At 37.1% G+C, this 18873-nt stretch overlaps 1 protein-coding gene across 4 annotated transcripts in view; it reads left to right on the forward strand.

The window, feature by feature from the left end:
* The window catches only part of GCFC2 (GC-rich sequence DNA-binding factor 2), a 42716-nt gene extending 24365 nt beyond the window's left edge, over positions 1-18351 (forward strand). For all 4 annotated transcript variants that reach the window (XM_058550829.1, XM_058550828.1, XM_058550831.1 and 1 more), the window contains 6 exons: positions 2274-2395; positions 8926-9002; positions 10679-10745; positions 12479-12625; positions 15756-15880; positions 16741-18351. In XM_058550829.1, the coding sequence (XP_058406812.1) occupies positions 2274-2395; positions 8926-9002; positions 10679-10745; positions 12479-12625; positions 15756-15880; positions 16741-16858 (656 nt within the window). In that variant the 3' untranslated portion in view covers positions 16859-18351. The remainder of the gene's footprint in view (positions 1-2273; positions 2396-8925; positions 9003-10678; positions 10746-12478; positions 12626-15755; positions 15881-16740) is intronic.
* Positions 18352-18873: the final 522 nt, after the last annotated feature.

An 18873-nucleotide genomic window follows, 5' to 3' on the forward strand; every position in this document is an offset into this window, starting at 1 on the left:
ATAATCCCTGCCCTCATGGAGCTTACATTCTGTGAAGACGACAGATGGTAAATAAGATAAGTGAAATTTAGAGCATGTTAGTTATAAGGGCAAAGGAAAAAAATAAAGGGAAAGGGACACAAATTATCAAAGAGGAGTGCAATTTAAAATAGGTTGGCCAGGGAAGGCCTTCCTGAGAAGGTCACAATTGAGCAGATTCTGAAAGGAAGTAAAGAAGTGGACCACATGAATATCTGGGGAAACAGCATCCAAGGCAGCTGAAACAGCAAGTGCAAAGGCCCTGAGGCATAAGCCAGCCTGATTTGCTTGAAAAACAGCACATAGGCCAGTGTAGCTATGGTGGAATGAACATGGGGGAGAGAAAGAAGAGATTAGAAAGATGACAGGGTCTGCATCATAGGTGCCTTATAATTATTTGTAAGGACTTTATCTTTTCCTATAAGTGAAAGAGTGAGAAGCAATTGGAGAGTTTTGAGCAGAAAAGTACATGATCTGCTTAACATTTTAACAGAATCACTCTGGTGACTGTGTTGAGCATGAACTGTAGGCACACCAGTTAGGAAGCTTTTGCAGTAATCCAAGCAACAGATGATAGTGGCTTGAGCTAGGGTGTTAAAAGTGGAGGTGCAGAAAAGTGGCTGAATTCTGCACATATTTCAAAGGTACCACTAACAATTTGCTAATGGATTGGTTGTGGAGAAAGAGAGGAATCAAGAATGACTCTCTGGTTTTTGGCATAATCAACTGGAAGGACAGAGCTGCCATATGGTGGAGTGGGAAAGACTGGGAGGAGCAAGTTCAGGGTAGGGAGGTCTGTCAGGAGCTCAGTTTGTCGCATGTTGAGCCACAAAACTGCCTTTAAGTACTAAGGGTGTAAATATAGATAGGAAAGAGAAGGTAAGTGACCTGAGTCCTGAGGTACTTCACATTTGGAAGTCAAAGAGATGACGAGCAGCCAGCAGAGGACACCGGAGAGAGGTACCTGGGAAACCAGGAGTGGTGTCCTAGCAGACAAGTAAAGCATGTGTTTCTGGGGGACTCATCAACTGTTGCATTAGATTTTGCAGTGCAAAGCTCATCTGTGACTTGGTAAGAGTAGTTTAGGTAGAATGGTTGGAGATAAGACCTAATTGAAGTGAATTCAAGAGTTAATGGGAGGGCCGGCCCGTGGCTTAGCAGTTAAGTGCACGCGGTTAAGTGCACACGCTCCGCTGTTGGTGGCCCGGGGTTCGATCCCGGGCACGCACCGACGCACCGCTTGTCCGGCCATGCTGAGGCCACGACCTACATACAGCAACTACAAGGATGTGCAGCTATGACATACAACTACCTGCTGGGGCTTTGGGGGGAAAAAATAAATAAAATTAAAAAAAAAAAATCGAAGAGTTAATGGGAGGAGAGAAATTGGAGATTAAAAGCTTAGACGGTTTTTTGAAGAATTTTGTTGTAAAATGAAGGAAAGAAATAGGGCGTTACTGAAGGGGAAAGTAGGGTCCAGAGAGGGATTATTTTTAATACAAGAGAAATAATTGTTTGTAGGCTGATGGGAAAAATCCAGTAAAAGTGATGATACTGAAGTAAGAGGGCAGGATTCCGGGAGCAGGATCTTCAAGTAAGCCAAAGGGGCTGGCATCTTTTGCACAAATAAAGGGTTGGCCCTAGTGCGGAGCATAGGTTTTTCATCCATAGGAATGGGAGACAAGTTAATTCTGTGACACAGAGGCAGGTGCGTGTGCAGATGCTGTGGTAGGAGCTCATGGAGCTTCTCTTCTGATTACTTCCTAATTTGATGAGAATCATCAGCTGAGAGTGAGAGCAAGGGAGGAGAAAAGAAGAGGTAAGAAATAGTTATCTAGAAGAGTCAAGTCCGTTAACTGAGATGGAAGAGGAAAGAGAAGAGAGGAAGTAATTGTCTAGGTGAGAGGGAGAGGCAGTGGGCCAGGGAAACAGAATATGATTGCTGGGCAGCGTTAAGGGCTCACCGGAGTTAACATGGCGATGAATTTAAAGTGTATTTTTTCCAACCACGTTTTAGCTGCATGGTTGCAGGCAGAGACTTGGTGACAAGGTGGATTTAACTAGGGTTGTGGTTTAGCCAGACAAGTTCAACAAGCCCAAAAAGGACAAGGAAGTTGAGAGTGTATGCAAATACGTAGTGGTAATGATTGGCGTGGGTTTTGAACTGCGTAAGGAGGGCTGAAGGCCTCTGTTTATAGGTGATAAGAAAATCAATCTAGTAAATAAATTGTGCACCACTGAAATTTTTGTTTCAGGCTTCGTAGAATTCATTTGGGATCCCTTGTCGACCTCTCAGACAACAAGTTTAATAACACACTGCAGAATGATACTTGAAGAACATTCCACTTGTGAAAATGAAGTTAGTAAAAGCAAACAGGTAATAATTTCTCGAGTTATGAATTTCTTGATTTATTTATAAATCAATATAAGTTTATTATAAATCTTTATTTACAGAAGATGCAGAGGTAGTAATTATCAAAAAACCATTTGGGGAAGAATATTTTTACTTCTGATTTATAGAAACTAGGATTGACCGTTTTTCCTCTTGATAATAATAAGATGAAAGAATACGCCTTACTAAGTCTGAATACTCTAACAGGAATGGTAGTCATTATTAATTAAAGGATACACACATATGTAATAAGACCCAGATTATTACTTTCATTTTTATTAGCTTATTTCTGTTCCGTGGTCTGATTTGTGTTCTCATGGCCCAGCCATCTTTCAGGTTTGTGAATGTACATTGGCCCTGCAAGAGATGAACAGGCATAAATGCATTAGTACAAATTCATTCCTTCTAAAAGAAAAAAAAAAACCCGTTACCTTTATTATTTTATTTTTTTTTTTGGCAAAACTCTAGTAGTATTGTGGCCTTGCTTTAACGGTGATTTTAAAATTAGACTAACATTCATTATATTAACTAGTTATTTATAATCTGCCAAAGTTAAGAGCAGTAATCTCTTTGAGGATTCAAAGTTTAATAGGATAGATTCTCATCTTACTATGATTCAGAATTGAGCTTTACTGAGCATAAGACATCAAGAGGAACCCCTTAGAGGCCTTGTGAGAGTCTCCCAAGTCTTACTTTTATTGTAGTAGTCTGTTGATTATCATTCTGTTTGTCAATGAGAATGTTGTATACTCATGCAGTTAAATAAGTAAACCAGTTTTGTGTTGAGCTTTAAGGAAAGTAAGAAAGAGATTGACAGACTAGAGAGCACCCAAAATAGAATAACTGAGGTGGCTGAAAAGCAAGGAGGCCTGTCTTACTCAGATTCTGAACACTATTAAATGTTAGCACTTGGAATTGCTATAACGAAGGAGGGAAGCTGTGAGAAGTAACAGGGAGAAGAGGGAAACCAGCCTGATTGTGCCTTCGAGAAGCATGTGCTCTTAGAGGAAATAAAATGTACATAAACGATTATGTAAAATAGGAAGTGAGAAATGGGGAAGACAAGGAACACTTATGTATTTAATTCCTGCTATGTATTAGGCGCTCTGTAGGTCTTGTCCCTGTGTCATCCCACTTAGTCCCAGCAGCCCTACAAAAAAAAATGAGTGATAGCTTCATTTTACAGATGAAGAAACTGAGAGGCACTCTGTAGGTCTTGTCCCTATGTCATCCCACTTAGTCCCGGCAGCCCTACAAAAAAAATGAGTGATAGCTTCATTTTACAATGAAGAAACTGAGTCTCAAAAACTTGTTCACAGGACTACCTTGAGTTGGAACTAGGATTTGAACCTTGGTTAATCTTACTTTAAAGCCCGAGTTCATCGCATTGACCACATTGCCTCCTCATGAGCAGCCCAGATAAAGTGCTGTGAAACTTCAAAAGAGAGGCAGGAGGGACAGGTTACTTTCTGCAGTGAAAGAATTGACGTCAGAGATGGCATCGAGCTGAGACCTAAAGGAAAGCATAGGATTTGAACATGTAGCAACTGATGGAGAAAGGGCATTCTTCACCTACCTCCAACGAGATAAAGACACAGATAAGATAGGAAAACCATTGCAGGAGTTAGAGATATTTCACTTAAAAGAAGTGGGCCTGGAGATAGTGTTTATATTTGAAGAAGGAATAGATTTATTCTGTGTTGTTACAGAGCATAGAACCAAGATTAGAAGCTAAGAGCTACAAGGAAACAGATATATAATCCTATATTTGCTCTCTATTTAGGATTATGTAATAGTAACCTAAATGTAAAGAGTGCTTTGCCCTTTATTAAACACTTTCACATTATCTCATTTGATCTTTGCAGCCTTATAAAATGTGTTGACTTTAACTGCATTTTACAGAAGCAGCAGCTGGGGGCCCAGAGAGCCAACTCATTTGTAAAAGATCCTTGGGGTACTGAGTGGCAGGCCTGGCACTTTGGTTTTTTTGTTTTGTTTTTTTTTTTTTGTGAGGAAGATCAGCCCTGTGCTAACATCTGCCAATCCTCCTCTTTTTTTGCTGAGGAAGACTGGCCCTGGGCTAACATCCGTGCCCATCTTCCTCCACTTTATATGGGACGCCGCCACAGCATGGCTTGCCAAGTGGTGTGTCGGTGCGCGCCTGGGATCCGAACCTGCGAACCCCGGGCCACTGCAGCGGAGCACGCGCACGCGCGCACTTAACCGCTTGCGCCACCGGGCCGGCCCAGGCCTGGCACTTTGTAATCACAGAAGTCTTTCAGCAGTGTTAGGGATTCACTCATGAACTTTTTATACTGGTAATTTTTATTCTGGAAGCCCTCCCACTATGAATGTTGAAAATGGGTTTTTGGCATTATTAGTATAAGACTGGACTACCTCAGGATTTTTCAGCTTCGGCACTCTTGGCATTTGGAGCAGATAGTTCTTTGCTGGGGGCTGTCTTGTGCATTGTAGTATGTTCAGCAGCTTCCCTGGCCTCTACCCACTAGATGGCAGCAGCACTCCCCAGTCTTGACAAGCAAAAGTATCTCCAGATATTGTAAAATATTGCCTGGGCATGGCAAAATCACTCCTCGTTGAGAATCACTGAACTACATAATGTTCCGGGTTACTAAGACAGTTTTCCAGTGAGATCACTATTTTTTTCAATGATGTGTAAGAAATTGTAGAGAATGAGAAAGTTTCCAGAAGGAGGAGTCAGACAGCATGGTTCCTGTTTTTGAAGTGAGAAGCTAATGATTCTGTAAGCTAATGCCTTGTGAGAATAGTTTTGATTCTGGTTAAGGTTCTAAAGTACACGATTATAGAGGTGGCTCGTGAACACTTTAATAAAAGCTATGATTTCCGTAATATATCGTTGATAGCGTTCCTAATACAAGTGATTGTTTATCAAAGCAAATTTTCCCATATTATCTCACTTTCACAGATAAATAAGGTACCGTACAGGTACAGTAGATAATATATTTAAGTACATTATGATTGTTCTTATGGATCAAACGGGGAAAGATAAGCTTAGCAGTGGTACAGTTAGATGTAAAGAAACTGGTAGAGTGTACCTAAAAGAATAATGACCAATAGGGATGTGGCTACCTACAGGGAGTCTTTTAGTATTAGATATCTTCCCAGCTTTGCCCTGCTGAGTGAAGATATAAAATACATGCTAATAAAATTTGTCAATGGCAGAAAGCTAGGAATTCTTTTATAGGCCTATGGATAGTAGAATTAGAATCCAAAAGGATTTCAAAATACTGAGAAAATGGACTGACTCTCAAAATATAAAATGTAAAAGGAATATATGTATGTCCTACCCTTGGGTTCAAAAATTCAACTGCATAACTAAAAGATGGGAGAGACACAGCTCTGAGGCAGCATATGTAAAACAAGAGAGGGTTTATGATCGACAGTAAACCCAATGTGTGTCAACACTGTCACTTGAGCAACAGACTAATGGGAGTTCATCCTACTAGGTGTGTGCTACTTTGAGTAAAAATGTTATGTTGTCTACCCACAGATAAGACTTCCCTGGGTATGTTGCATTTAATTCTGTGTGTAAGTATATTAAATGGAGAGTGTTTAAGATGGTATGGGAGAGAGAAGATGTAGAAAAGTGAGATATCAATCTTAAAATATGAAGAATTGTCATATGGAAGGGAGATTAGATTTGTTCTGTATGATCCTAAGAAGTGACTAGGACCAAGGAGTGGAAGGTGTGGGAGAGAGAAGTTTGTTTCTCGTTAACTGAAATCAAATAGGCAAAAGCTGCCCAAAGTTATGGCGGCCTTGGGAGGTAGTGATTCCCTGTCACTAAATGTTTTCAGGCACAGGTCGGTTGACCAGGTAGTGGAAATGTGAAAATGGCATCAATTGGGTGTTTAGATAGATTGGTGATTTCCAAACTTCCTTGGTTATCAACAGAACCTTTTTCAAATAAAATCTTACATGCTCCTGTATACAGACACATACCCACAAGCAGTGCTGCTCTTGCTGTGGTGAGCACCAGCCCTCCTTCTTCCCTGAGGGCCTCACCATCTGCCGAGCCACTCAAGATTATCTCCGTAGATATACAGAGCAGCCTAAAAATTACTAGGTAGAGCTTATAAGTGCCTTTTCAAAGCTGTTTTAAAGTATATACGTGGAGGTGTGCGTATGTGGTTGTTAAAACTTCACTGTTGGGAGAAATTTTTTTTTTCACCAAATGTATTTTAATACCTGGAAAAGTTAATATGAGGTCAGAGTTTTAAAATATGTTTATTTAGATTTTCTTTTGTTTTAAACAGTTTATTTGGAAATAATGTCAAACTTACAGAAAACTCTCATGAATAAAAATAGCATACTCATAGGCCCTTTACCCAGATTCACTTACTGTTAATATTGTTCCCCGTTTGCTTTATTATTTGCTCTCCCGTTATATTTGTATATACACACAATTTTTTTTTCTCCTGAACGCTTTGGGAGTAAAGATGCATATTTGCTAAGAATAAGGATAGTCTGTTCCATAACCATAGTATAGTTGTCAGGTTTAGTAAATTTAACAGTACTTAATCTACCATCCATATTCCACTTCTGTCATTTGACTCAATAGTGTCCTCTATAGCATTTTTTAGAGAACTGTTTTTAACAAACAAAAATTTAAACAACTTGGAAATATTGGTCAAAAGCTGGCATTCAGAATCATTTAAATGGAACAAAATCAAAGCATAACTATCTTTTCTAGCACAAACACTAACTCAGTAATTTACATAAGCTCAGATGCTGCTTTGTGGAGAGATTGCCTAGAAAAATGATTCTTTTAAGAGAATTCAAAATGTTTAAGAAATGAATTAAAAGAAAATTGAGGTTTTGTTTGTTTTTAATGTTAATTAAATATTGATATGTGGCCACTTGAGGAATATGTTACAGATATTTAATTAAGTGGAAGAAGAAACAGGACTTAAGTTAGATATACTTTTTATGAAAAAATATATTTGGTTGAATTCTACTTTATGAGTAATTTGATTAGTATAGGGTATATGACAGCTTAATTTGTGCTACACACATTGTCACTGACTTAAAATATAACTTTCACTGTAGTGTGTAGTATGCTGTTTTCGTTTTTCAATTATGGATTCATTTTTTTTTTTTTTAATGAGGAAGATCGGCCCTGAGCTAACATCTGCCAATCCTCTTCTTTTTGCTGAGGAAGACTGGCCCTGGGCTAACATCCATGCCCATCTTCCTCCACTTTATATGGGACGCCGCCATAGCATGGCTTGACAAGTGGTGCGTCGGTGCACGCCTGGGATCCGAACCGGTGAACCCCGGGCCACCACAGTGGAGCGCACGCACTTAACCGCTTGCGCCACCGGGCCGGCTCCATGGATTCATTTTTAATAATGACAATATCTTATAGAAATTTTGGTAGACATGAAAAAATAATTTAAACTCCCTATCTTTTCATCCTAGTACCAAGGACTGAGAAAATTTTAGGATATTTTCATCTAGCTTTTTATTTCGAAGTTACAATCCTAATGGACATGTACATTTTGTATCCTACTTCTTCCACTTAACGTTATCTCTTTAAATGTTTAAATTTGTATGTTACTACAGTCTTCATAAACTTTAGCTAAATAATATTTCATGCAGTGGATGGATATAACATGATATCCTTAAAAGTCTTTATGATTGAATGTTTTGGTTTCTAATTTTTGATGTACAAACAATAAGATGCATTTGCCAAAGTGAATTTACTGCTTCAGAGGACATTGACAAACGAAGGACTCATAGCTAGAGTATATAAAAGGCTTCTGAAAATCAGTAAGAAAGAGATAGAACCTAATAAAAGAAATTTAAAGCAACAGATAAGTAGACAAGCAGCTTAATTAGGTACTTTGCAAAAGGATGTGTCCAAATGGCAGCTAAGAATATGAGAGGATGCTCATCATCACGTTAGTGAACATGAAAATAAAAATTAAAACATAATAAAATATGACTCCATACCCACCAGAATTGCAAACATTAAAAAACAAGTTTTAGTAAGGGTATAGGGAAACAGGATTTCTCATACACAGCTGGTGGCACTATAAATAGGTTACTACTACTTCAGAAAACAATTTGGAATTCTGTACAAAGTTGACCATATAGACATGAACTATATTCTAGCAATTCCATTGCTATGTGTATACCCATTAGAAATTTATGCCCATGCACGCTAAAAGACATGTACAAGAACTTAGATGGCAACATTATTTGCAATAGTCCCCAAACTAGAAACCATCTAAATGCCCTAGCAGTAGTATTCATACAGCAGAATACTATACAGCCATGAAAATGCAACAGCTACTGCCATAGGCAACAACATGGATGAATGAAGTTCTCTTGTACCCAATTAGTACTTAATTGATAGTTATAACACTGGATTCTGTGTGTACACATTTGCACTATACTGTTAAAATTACTTCTTTTGGTAAATATATTTCTACCTATGACTATCACTGATGCTTTTAAATTTTTAAAAGGACCTACTTAAATCCATTGTTTCAAGAATGAAGAAGGCAATAGAAGATGATGTTTTTATTCCTCTGTATCCAAAGAGGTAAGAGCTGTTAATTTCTAGATCATATGAAATAGCTAATCATGTAATACAGATTTAGTATTATATAGTATTATATAGTAGAAACTATATTTAGTGTTTTCAAAACATATATACACCTATTAAGATGCAAATTGAGAATTCAACCAATATTTCTCAGTCACCTTTATAGGCCATGTATGATGCCTGGCACTTGAACATGGGTTTTTTTTAATGCTATTCCTAACAACATGACAGACCGCATAGCAGAGTGGTTAAAAGTGCAGATTCTGGAGCCCAGATTCGCCATTACTACATATTTGACCTTGGGCCTTTCTGTGCATCAGTGTCCTCATATGTAAAATGGGCATTAAATTAATGCCTCCTCACAGGACATTGTAAAGATGAAGATAGCGCTCAGAATGATGCCTCGCACAGAGAAGGCGCAGCATAAGGCCTGGACCATCACTGAGGGGCCAGAAACTGCATCTGTGAATTCTGTAGTGACTTTAAATAATGCAACAGGTAGTATTTGATGCATTTGATGCATGTTTGTTCATTTGCTGGGAAGGCATCCTTATAGTACTGGATCATGAGCTGGAGCTGTCCAGTGGGTGCTCACAGGATGAAGAGCTTTACGGAGGGAAAGAGAAAGGACCGTCTAAGCTTGCTAGTTAATCTGAATCATGAAGAGATGTCCGCATGTAAAATTTCTGCACTGTTGAGTCTTGTTTTGTAATATTTTAGAGAAGTAGTGTATTCACAGGGTTCAGAAGTATAGGTGTGCATTTTTAAAAATCAATTTATATTTAAAATGAAGAGTCTTACTCCCTCCCGCTCCTGACCTGCGTCCACCTGGTTTTTGCCCTTCCTCTTCTAAACACATACAATATTGTGTGTGTAATAGTAATTACTGTTAGTAGTTATTTTTACCTCTCTAGAATTTCTTCCCACAGTTAGAATTAAATATTTATATATGCTGTAATCTTATTTTCTCCTCCTTTCTATAGCAAAGGACGTATATTGTAAACAGTTGTAACCATTGTTTTGTAACTTAGTTTTTTGACTTAGTATATCTTTGAGATCTTTTCATGTCCTCACAAAGCAGCTTCATCATTCTTTTTTAAGCTGCATAAGATGCCATCATATAGATGTACTGTAACTGATGGGCATGTAAGTGGTAAACCATTCCCAACAATGTTGTGAATAATTTTATAGACATTCTGTACATATACAAGTATATCTGCAGAAGAATTCTCAGAAATGGGGTTGTTGGGTCAAAGTGCATGCATTTGTAATTTTGGTAGATACCATCAGAGCACTTCCATTTATATTAAGGCTTAGTTTGGTTCATGAAAAGAAAAAAACGGGCCGGCCCAGTGGCGCAGACGGTTAAGTGCGCGCGCTCCGCTGCGGCGGCCTGGGGTTCGCCGGTTTGGATCCCGGTGCACACCGACGCACTGCTTGGCAAGCCATGCTGTGGCGGCGTCCCATATAAAGTGGAGGACGATGGGCACGGATGTTAGCCCAGGGCCAGTCTTCCTCAGCAAAAAAAGAGGAGGATTGGCAGATGTTAACACAGGGCTGATCTCCTCCCAAAAAAAAAAACAGAAAGAAAAAACGAGCTTTTTAAACTCTGGTTCTGAAAGATTAACAGTCACTTGCATTTTCTCCTTTCTCTTTCTTTTGTTTCAAATTAGTGCCATAGAAAACAAAACATCACCTCATTCCAAGTTCCAAGAAAGACAGTTCTGGTCAGGTCTGAAGGTAAGCAGAAAAACTACAAAAATAAAAATAACCTTTTTTTTGTTTTAAATCCAGTTAACTGTAGAGTGGAGATCAGCAAATTTCTTCTGTAAAGGACCAGGTAGTAAATATTTTAGGCTTTGTAGGGCATATAGTCTCTAGTGAACTATTGAGCTTTGCCACAGTCACAGACAATATGGAAACAGATAAGCATGGCTGTGTTTCAATAAAACTTTACTTATGGACACTGAAGTTTGAATGTCATGTAATTTTCACATGTCACAAAACGTTTTTTTTCCTAATCATTTAAAAATATAAAAACCATTCTTAGTTCACCAGCTCTACAAAAATAGGCAGCTAGCTGGATTTAACCCACAAGCTCTAAAAGATAAAGGATGAAGTCATTGCTAAGTCAGTGGCAGTAGGGATGGTAAGGAGATGGGTTCAAAAGATATTTAGGATGAACCATCGAAAGGACTTGATGACTAGTTAATTACACATGAAGAATGTAGGCTGCTAGCCAAGTTTCTGACTTTGGCAGCTTGGTAACTCTTATGATGACATTCTTTGAGGGCATATAGGAAGAAGAAAAGGTGTGAGAGGGAAAGATGTGTTTGAGATATAGCGAATTGAAGGTATCTCTGAGACAAATATAGGAATAGAGGTCTAGAAGGCAATTGGATATATGAGTCTGAATTGCAGGGCCCGGATCTGAGCTGGAGATTTGGGAGTCAGCCACATGTAGGCAGTCTTTGGAGCATGGTCGCGAATGACAACCTCTGAGGAGACTGAGTAAAGCATGAGAAGGTGGCTAAGAACAGAAGAGCTATGAAACTTAGAATGGTCACAGGAGAGTGGCATCAGGGAAGAAACTAAGCAAAGGGTTTTCAAGAATGAAGACAGAGTATTAAATGCCACCAAAGGGAATTAGGAGAAAGACCGAAAGTGTTTACTGGATTTGACAATTAGAAGGTCATGGGTGACCTCAGCAAGAATAGTTCCAATAGGATGAATCAGTATTTGTCATGTGGTTGAATCAGGGAAAAAGCTTTCCAGGAAGAGGGAGCATCATCAACAATGACAGTGAAAGAGCGTTGCATGTTAGTACAACTGCGTGCAGTTTAGCACTGAGAGTAATAAATACACACACACACACACACACACACATATTTCTGGAAAGAAAGTGGGAAATACCGTAAGAGTCACAGAAAGATCCAGATTTAGAGGAGGGAAAGGCAACCAATATTAATGTTATTAGAATTTCTTATGAGTATTTTTACCCAGGTTATCTCCAGAGTCACAGGGTAATTATTAATGTTATGTATCAGAGCAATGAGGTTCTCAGGTTTGATTGATTCTCAAGGTCACACAGTGGTAACAGTGGTACTGGCCGTAATGGCAGTCCTTTATGAATCCTGGGGTCCAGTGGTCTTGTACCCATTGGCCCCAGGCTCTGGGAGAGTGTGGATTGAGGAGGAAGATTATTGATCTGCAAAGGTTCCAGTGAAGTTATTTGAGATGGATTTTGGGTGGTTTTCCTAAAAATATGAAAATAGGATGAGCAAAATATGTGATGGTTGGAAAGAATCAGGTATTTATTTAGAAATGTTTTCTATTCTAAAATTGACAGTTCCAGCAGTGATAATTATAGTGAGTTTAAAAGAGTTTGACCAACACTTTGTTTGTTAGAGACTATTACAGTTTTCTTTGGGAGAAAAAGGTATATAGTCACTTGATATTTTGTTTTATTTTAGCTCTTCCATAATATTCTTCTTTGGAATGGACTTCTCCCAGATGACACCTTGCGAGAGCTGGGACTAGGGAAGCTGCTAAATCGTTACCTCATTATAGCTCTTCTTAATGCCACACCTGGGCCAGATGTTGTTAAGAAGTGCAACCTGGTAAGTTGTGTAGGAACTTGTTCTAATTTTTATCATTTTCAAAATTTGGATATTAAAGTCTATTTTATAGCAAAATAATTAAAAGTGTGGTACTCACATAATAACAAACAAATCAGTTTAACAGACTAGAAACCCAGAAGCAACCCTTCAGTATTTAAGAAGATTAGTATACTAGTTTGAAATATCACTAGTAGGGCAAGGAAAAATTACTTAATAAATTCTGCTGGGCCAAATGATTAACTGGTTATAAAAACAGTGTTAGATCCTCACCTCTCGTTAAATACCAATATAAATTTCAGGTGAAATAAAGAATTAAGTGTAAAAAATGAAACAATGAAATATTAAGATACATGACTATATCTGATGGTAAGGAAGTCCTTTTTTTTTTTTGGTTGTGAGGAAGTACAGCCCTGAGCTAACATCTGTGCTAATCCTCCTCTTTTTGCTGAGGAAGACCGGCTCTGAGCTAACATCTATTGCCAATCCTCCTCCTTTTTTTGCCCCAAAGCCCCAGTAGATAGTTCTATGTCATAGTTGCACATCGTTCTAGGTGCTGTATGTGGGACGCAGCCTCAGCATGGCCAGAGAAGCAGTGCGTCGGTGCACATCTGGGATCCGAACCCGGGCCGCCAGTAGCAGAGCACGTGCACTTAACCAATAAGACATGTGGCCAGCCCAGAAAGTCCTTTCTGAACTTAAAAGCAAGAAAAGAAATGATGAGAAAAAGTAATAGATTTGACAAAAATGTGAAACATCAGTGGATCAAAAAAATTAACCAAAAAGATAGCACGATTATTTGATCATTGTTAAAACTGGAGGATGGGTCTGTTGGGCTCACTGTACTTATTCTTTCTCATATTGTTTATATTTGAAATTTTCTTAATAAAAAGTTAGAAGGGGAGTTGAAAAACTGAGAAATAAGTTATAACATAACAAAGATTAATATCCACATTAAAAAAGTTCTTTACAAATCAGTAAACAATTCAAATATTCCAATTAAAAATGGCCAAAAGACATGTAACAGGCATTTACTGAGAAAGAATATGCAAAAATAACTTCTAAACATGTGGAAAAGATTAACAATACTAATTAATCAGAAATGCAAATGATACAGTAAGGATATTATTTTACCTATTGTGTTGGCAAATTTTTTTGCTGTTGTTATTTTCGTTATAATTCCCAGTATTGTCATAAGCACAGGGAAACAACATCCCCACATCATTCCAGGGTCACCATTCACCTAGGATGTGTGGTGTGGGGGTCGTGGGAAACAGTCTCTGTGCTAGTGGAAGGAGGGACACAACACTGGAGACTATTTTGGCACGATGGATACAAAACCTTTAAGGTTCATACCCTTGACTTAACAGTTTTACTTCTAGGAATTTATCCTAAGTTAAAAATCAGAGATGCACATATAGATTTTAAGTACAAAGAATATTATCCTAGCATTATTTATAATAGAAGATAGTTGGAAAGGACCTGAATGTCCAGAAACATTGTTGCTTGTCCATAAGATAAAAGTCACGTTGTTGAAGAATTTTGAAGATATGAGAAAATATTTGCTTTATAATAAGGTGTTTTTTAAAAAAAAAACATTATATAAAATGTTAGATAGCAGTTCTAGCCAACCATGATTTTTCTGGCTATGGTTTTTATATTGTGTAGTTTTAAACTACATTGTCTACCAAAAATTTAAATCGTCATCCATGCTATGTGTTTCAGGTTCAGTTTAGTCTAACCCTTTGACCATAAGGGTTTACTTATGCAGAAGTGGAGAAGAGGACACCTGACATTCTCCCCACAGCTTATGGCTAGAAAACCAGGCCAAGACCAGGTGGCTTTCAGTCCTGGGATCACTTATGGAGAAGCTAGATGGTTGTGTGAGAATTTTATTGAGACTTGTGATACAAAACAGGGGGAAAGCAAGTACAAATGACATTAAATTCCAAGCCAGTAAGGGCTGGTTTTAAGACTTTAAAAAAGAGATACAGGGCCCACCCTGGTGGCCTAGTGGTTAAGTTTGGCATGCTCCTCTTTGGCGGCCCAGGTTCAGTTCCCAGGCGCAGATCTACGCCACTCATCGGTAGCCATGCTGTGGTGGCGGCCCACATATAAAATAGAGGAAGATTGGCAACAGATGTTAGCTCAGGGCACCATCTTCCTTAGCAAAAAACAGGAAGATTGGCAACGAATGTTAGCTCAGGGTGAATCTTCCTCAGCAAAAAAAAAAAAAAGAGAGAGATACAGTAAGAGTGCATTCCAGAACTTTCTTCTAACATTTTTATAATATATATGTGGTGCATTTTTCCCCCACTTTCTGCTTTGTATAAGTACTGATCTTGATCTTACCAACTGTAGCATAACCTGTTTGTCCAAGAATTTCTTTGAACAGTATGATCTCAAATTTTTCCTTCCTCTTTTCTCTCCTTCCTTTTATTCCTCCTTCTGCTGTAAGGAAATTTTTCTTTTCTTTTTTTCTTTTGTTAACATTTTTCTGTTTTTACCAAAACTTTGCCCCAATCATGTATTACTTTTAGCATGATGATTTTTTTCCCCAAAAGAAAACTTGAATGCGCATACATTGACTATTTTTGCTGCCATAGATATTTAAAGCAATGTATTAAATTAGAAGATCAAAACCATAATTTTTTTTATTCTGTGTCTTTGAATCACCTACTTGATTCCTTAACTTTAATTTGTTTATATAGATCATACAGTAGGTCACCCAATTTCTTATTGTGAAATAATACTAAATGTATGTATTTTATAGTTGTGTTGACTAAAAGTGTTTTATGTCTAGTCATTTCTGGTGTTTAGTTGTAAATTATGTTTGTACAGATTTAATGGCTCAAAAATACAGAGTATAGAAAGTATTACAAGTACCACTAGAGAGTATTCATAAAGAGTAAGTCTGTTTTAAACTTGTGCCATTAAAATATGATTTTTTTAAAAGTATGTAACCCTTGACAAAGGGGAAAATTCTCAAAATTTATTTAACCATAAACTGTAAAATGGAAGAATAATATGCAATGTGCATGGTCACTCTGAGGATTAAATGAGATTATGTTAGCAAAAGTCCTTAGATGATAACTGTCAATATTAAAAACCAACCATTTGTTTTGATTAACAGGTAGCAGCATATTTACCAAAAAATTGGTTCGAAAATTCTGCCATGAGAACATCTATTCCCCAGCTAGAAAACTTCATCCAGTTTTTATTGCAATCTGCACATAAATTATCTAGAAGTGAATTCAGGTAATGCGTATTGTATTTGTACCTCCATAAGCATAGTTCAAGGATTCTGTTCTATTTTCAGCAATTTTTAGGAAGATCTGTACTTTTAAAAATCTGTTCAGACCCTGTATTACTGTAGAGTTAGTAGATATTTTCATGTGTGACCTTTGGAATCATTCACTGTTTTATACTCACACCTCATGTATATTCGTTCCTATTTTTAAATAAATCTCTCCCAAAAGAAGCACTTTCAGAAAACTGTAGCACAGGGGAATTTAGAATTAAAACTATAAATCAAGTCTCTTATTAAGCATATTTTTAATTTTTCTGGACATTTTTAAAAGTCTCAACACTTGTTAAGTACAGGTCTGTAGCCTGGTGTTTACCCAACAGTAGCTGGATCTCTGTTTTGAATGTCTCGTTCATAGCACTAGACGTTTAGGGGCTTAAGAACAGTGATGTTCCGGTAAACCACTTCTCAAAAAAAAAAATTTTTTTTCAAAAGCCCAGATTTGTAGTATTTGTTGATTTCTGTGGGGTAAATACTCCCACTGAGGCTCCCACCATAATAGCCCCTACAGGCTGGTGGCAGCACACCGCAACTCAAACTTCTGATGGTAGATTTGCTCTGTGCTGTCCTGCTTTTTCACAGTCATTCACGTTAAGATTTGCCAGAATACATCCACTAATGGTGTGTATTGAGACTTTATAACTGTGTGGAGAAGGCAGCATCTGAATATTTTATGCTGTTATAAAATGATACTGGCTAAAGGTAAAGTTTTTTCTGTTTTTTCCTCAGATTAACAGCTGATGATTCACTCTGTTCTCATACATTGCATTTTTAAGAGGGAAAATGCTTTTTTTTTTGTTTTGTTTTTCAGTGATGAAGTCAAAGAAATAATTCTTATTCTGGTGAAAATAAAAGCTTTGAATCAAGCAGAATCCTTCATAGAAGAGTATCACCTAGACCATCTTAAATCAGTAATTAAAGAAATTTGAGTAAACTTTATAGGAAAGTACTAAAATGAGATTTTAATATAGTCACACTGGGCTCCTTTGCTTGAAAAACAGAAAGCTGGTGCCTCTTCGTTATTCCCAATAATGGAGGGGATGATTTACCAAAAAAAAAAGCAGGACTCCATTTCCTGCACTTTCTGCTGTCATGAAAGGCTGCCCCTCTGATTCTGTAGTGTTTGCAGGAATTCAGCACATGGGAGCAGTAAGAGTTGAACATACTTCCCTTTGATTCTTTTGACTTCTTTTCCAACTTGAGAGGAGTTGGAGAAACCTTGCTTGTAGCTGTTTTGGCTTTAGTGAGCCTTCTCTCCTGATCCATAAAAACATCTTTTAGTTCTCTTCATTTTAACCATTTCTATTGCCAAATAAGTTAAAATGGAAATCTTAATTGGAATGAATTATTTGTTAAGTATTAACTGATTCAGGCATTTTAAGGCTTTTAATAACTATCAGATTGTCCTTCAGAAATGTGTACCAATGTGTTCTACCAACACAAGTGTACTAGAGGCCAGTGAATCCCCACCAGCAATCAGTATTTCCATTTTTTTAACTCATTGCAAATTTAATAGGTGAAAAAAATCTTACTTTGTTTTAACTATTAGAGAGTGAATATTTGTTTTTTGGCCATTTGTAATTCTTTTTGAAATATCCATTCATCTTTTTCTTATGAAATTGTAAGAGCTTTATATTATAAAGATATTGGTGTCTCTTCTATGTTTTCCTCATTTGCCATTTTTCTTTTAATTTTGTCTATGATGTTTTGGTGTACTAAGTCATTACTTAGGTAGGTAGTACTCTTTTTTGTTACGATTTTTGTCATTGGTGGTGGGCTTAGGAAACAGGTATTTTAAATGTTCCAAACGTGATTCATTTTCTGATAAAATATTTGTATAATTAAGATCTAAGGCAAGGTAATTGAATCAAAAAGAAATTGAGAAAAATTTTCAAAGCAAGAGTTTACTAATAATTTTTCTTAAACCTATTTGTTAAATAACTCGAGGGCAACCCTAAATATATATTCTGCAAATTGTTACCCAAAAGATAATCAAGAAAAAAATGATTATATTGTAGGATTTGAGCATGTAGCCTCTGACATGATCACCCCCAGTTTTGAAGCTGCATATATTTTAACAAATTGATATGTTATTTCTGCTGCAGTGAAGACTCATGATTCACTGGTATAAACAGTTTTTTAAAGTTTTTTTTTTTTAGTTACACAAATTATGCAGGAATAGGATCTCACCTAGAAAATTCAATCCATTGCTGAAAAGTAGTAGCATTCCTACCCAATTATTGTTCCCAGAGGTAACTGTTTTCATTTTAAGGTTATTCTTTCAGACCTCTTCTCTATTTACAAAAATGTATGTGTCTATACACACACATATAGCTCTGTTTTTTACACAAATGGCAGATACTTTCTTGCATATGAAATTTGTAATTTTTTTTTACTATTAAAGTACATATTTGGAAATTTCCCTCTGACTTTTGCATTTTTAATTAAAGATGTGTTGGATGTGTTCCCTTACATTTTTAACTTGGCCAGAAAGATTTCTCTTGCTTTTACAAAATGGAAAATATTAGAACTGCTTTCAAAACTACAGATTGACTTAAACTCCAGTAGTTTTTCAACTGTATTTCATTATGCTTAGAGTTGAACCTCAAGATTTTTACCCAACATACACAGTTATGCGTTGCTTAACAATGGGAATACATTGTGAGAAATCCATTCTTAGGCGATTTTATCATTGTGCAAACATCATAGAGTATACTTACACAAACCTAGATGGTATAGCCTACTACACACCTAGGCTATATGGTACTATTCTTATGGGAGCACCGTCATATATGCAGTTTGTTATTGACCGAAACATTGTTACATGACACATGACTGTACTATTATTGAGGATATTCAAAAAACATTTATGAAGCTTGCCTAATCCTCAGTGCAGAATTTTTTTTTTCCTGTTACTGTGAAATGGATGGAATGAAGGAGAGGA

This window comes from Diceros bicornis, chromosome 12 (assembly GCF_020826845.1).
Source record: "Diceros bicornis minor isolate mBicDic1 chromosome 12, mDicBic1.mat.cur, whole genome shotgun sequence".
NCBI lineage: Eukaryota > Metazoa > Chordata > Mammalia > Perissodactyla > Rhinocerotidae > Diceros > Diceros bicornis.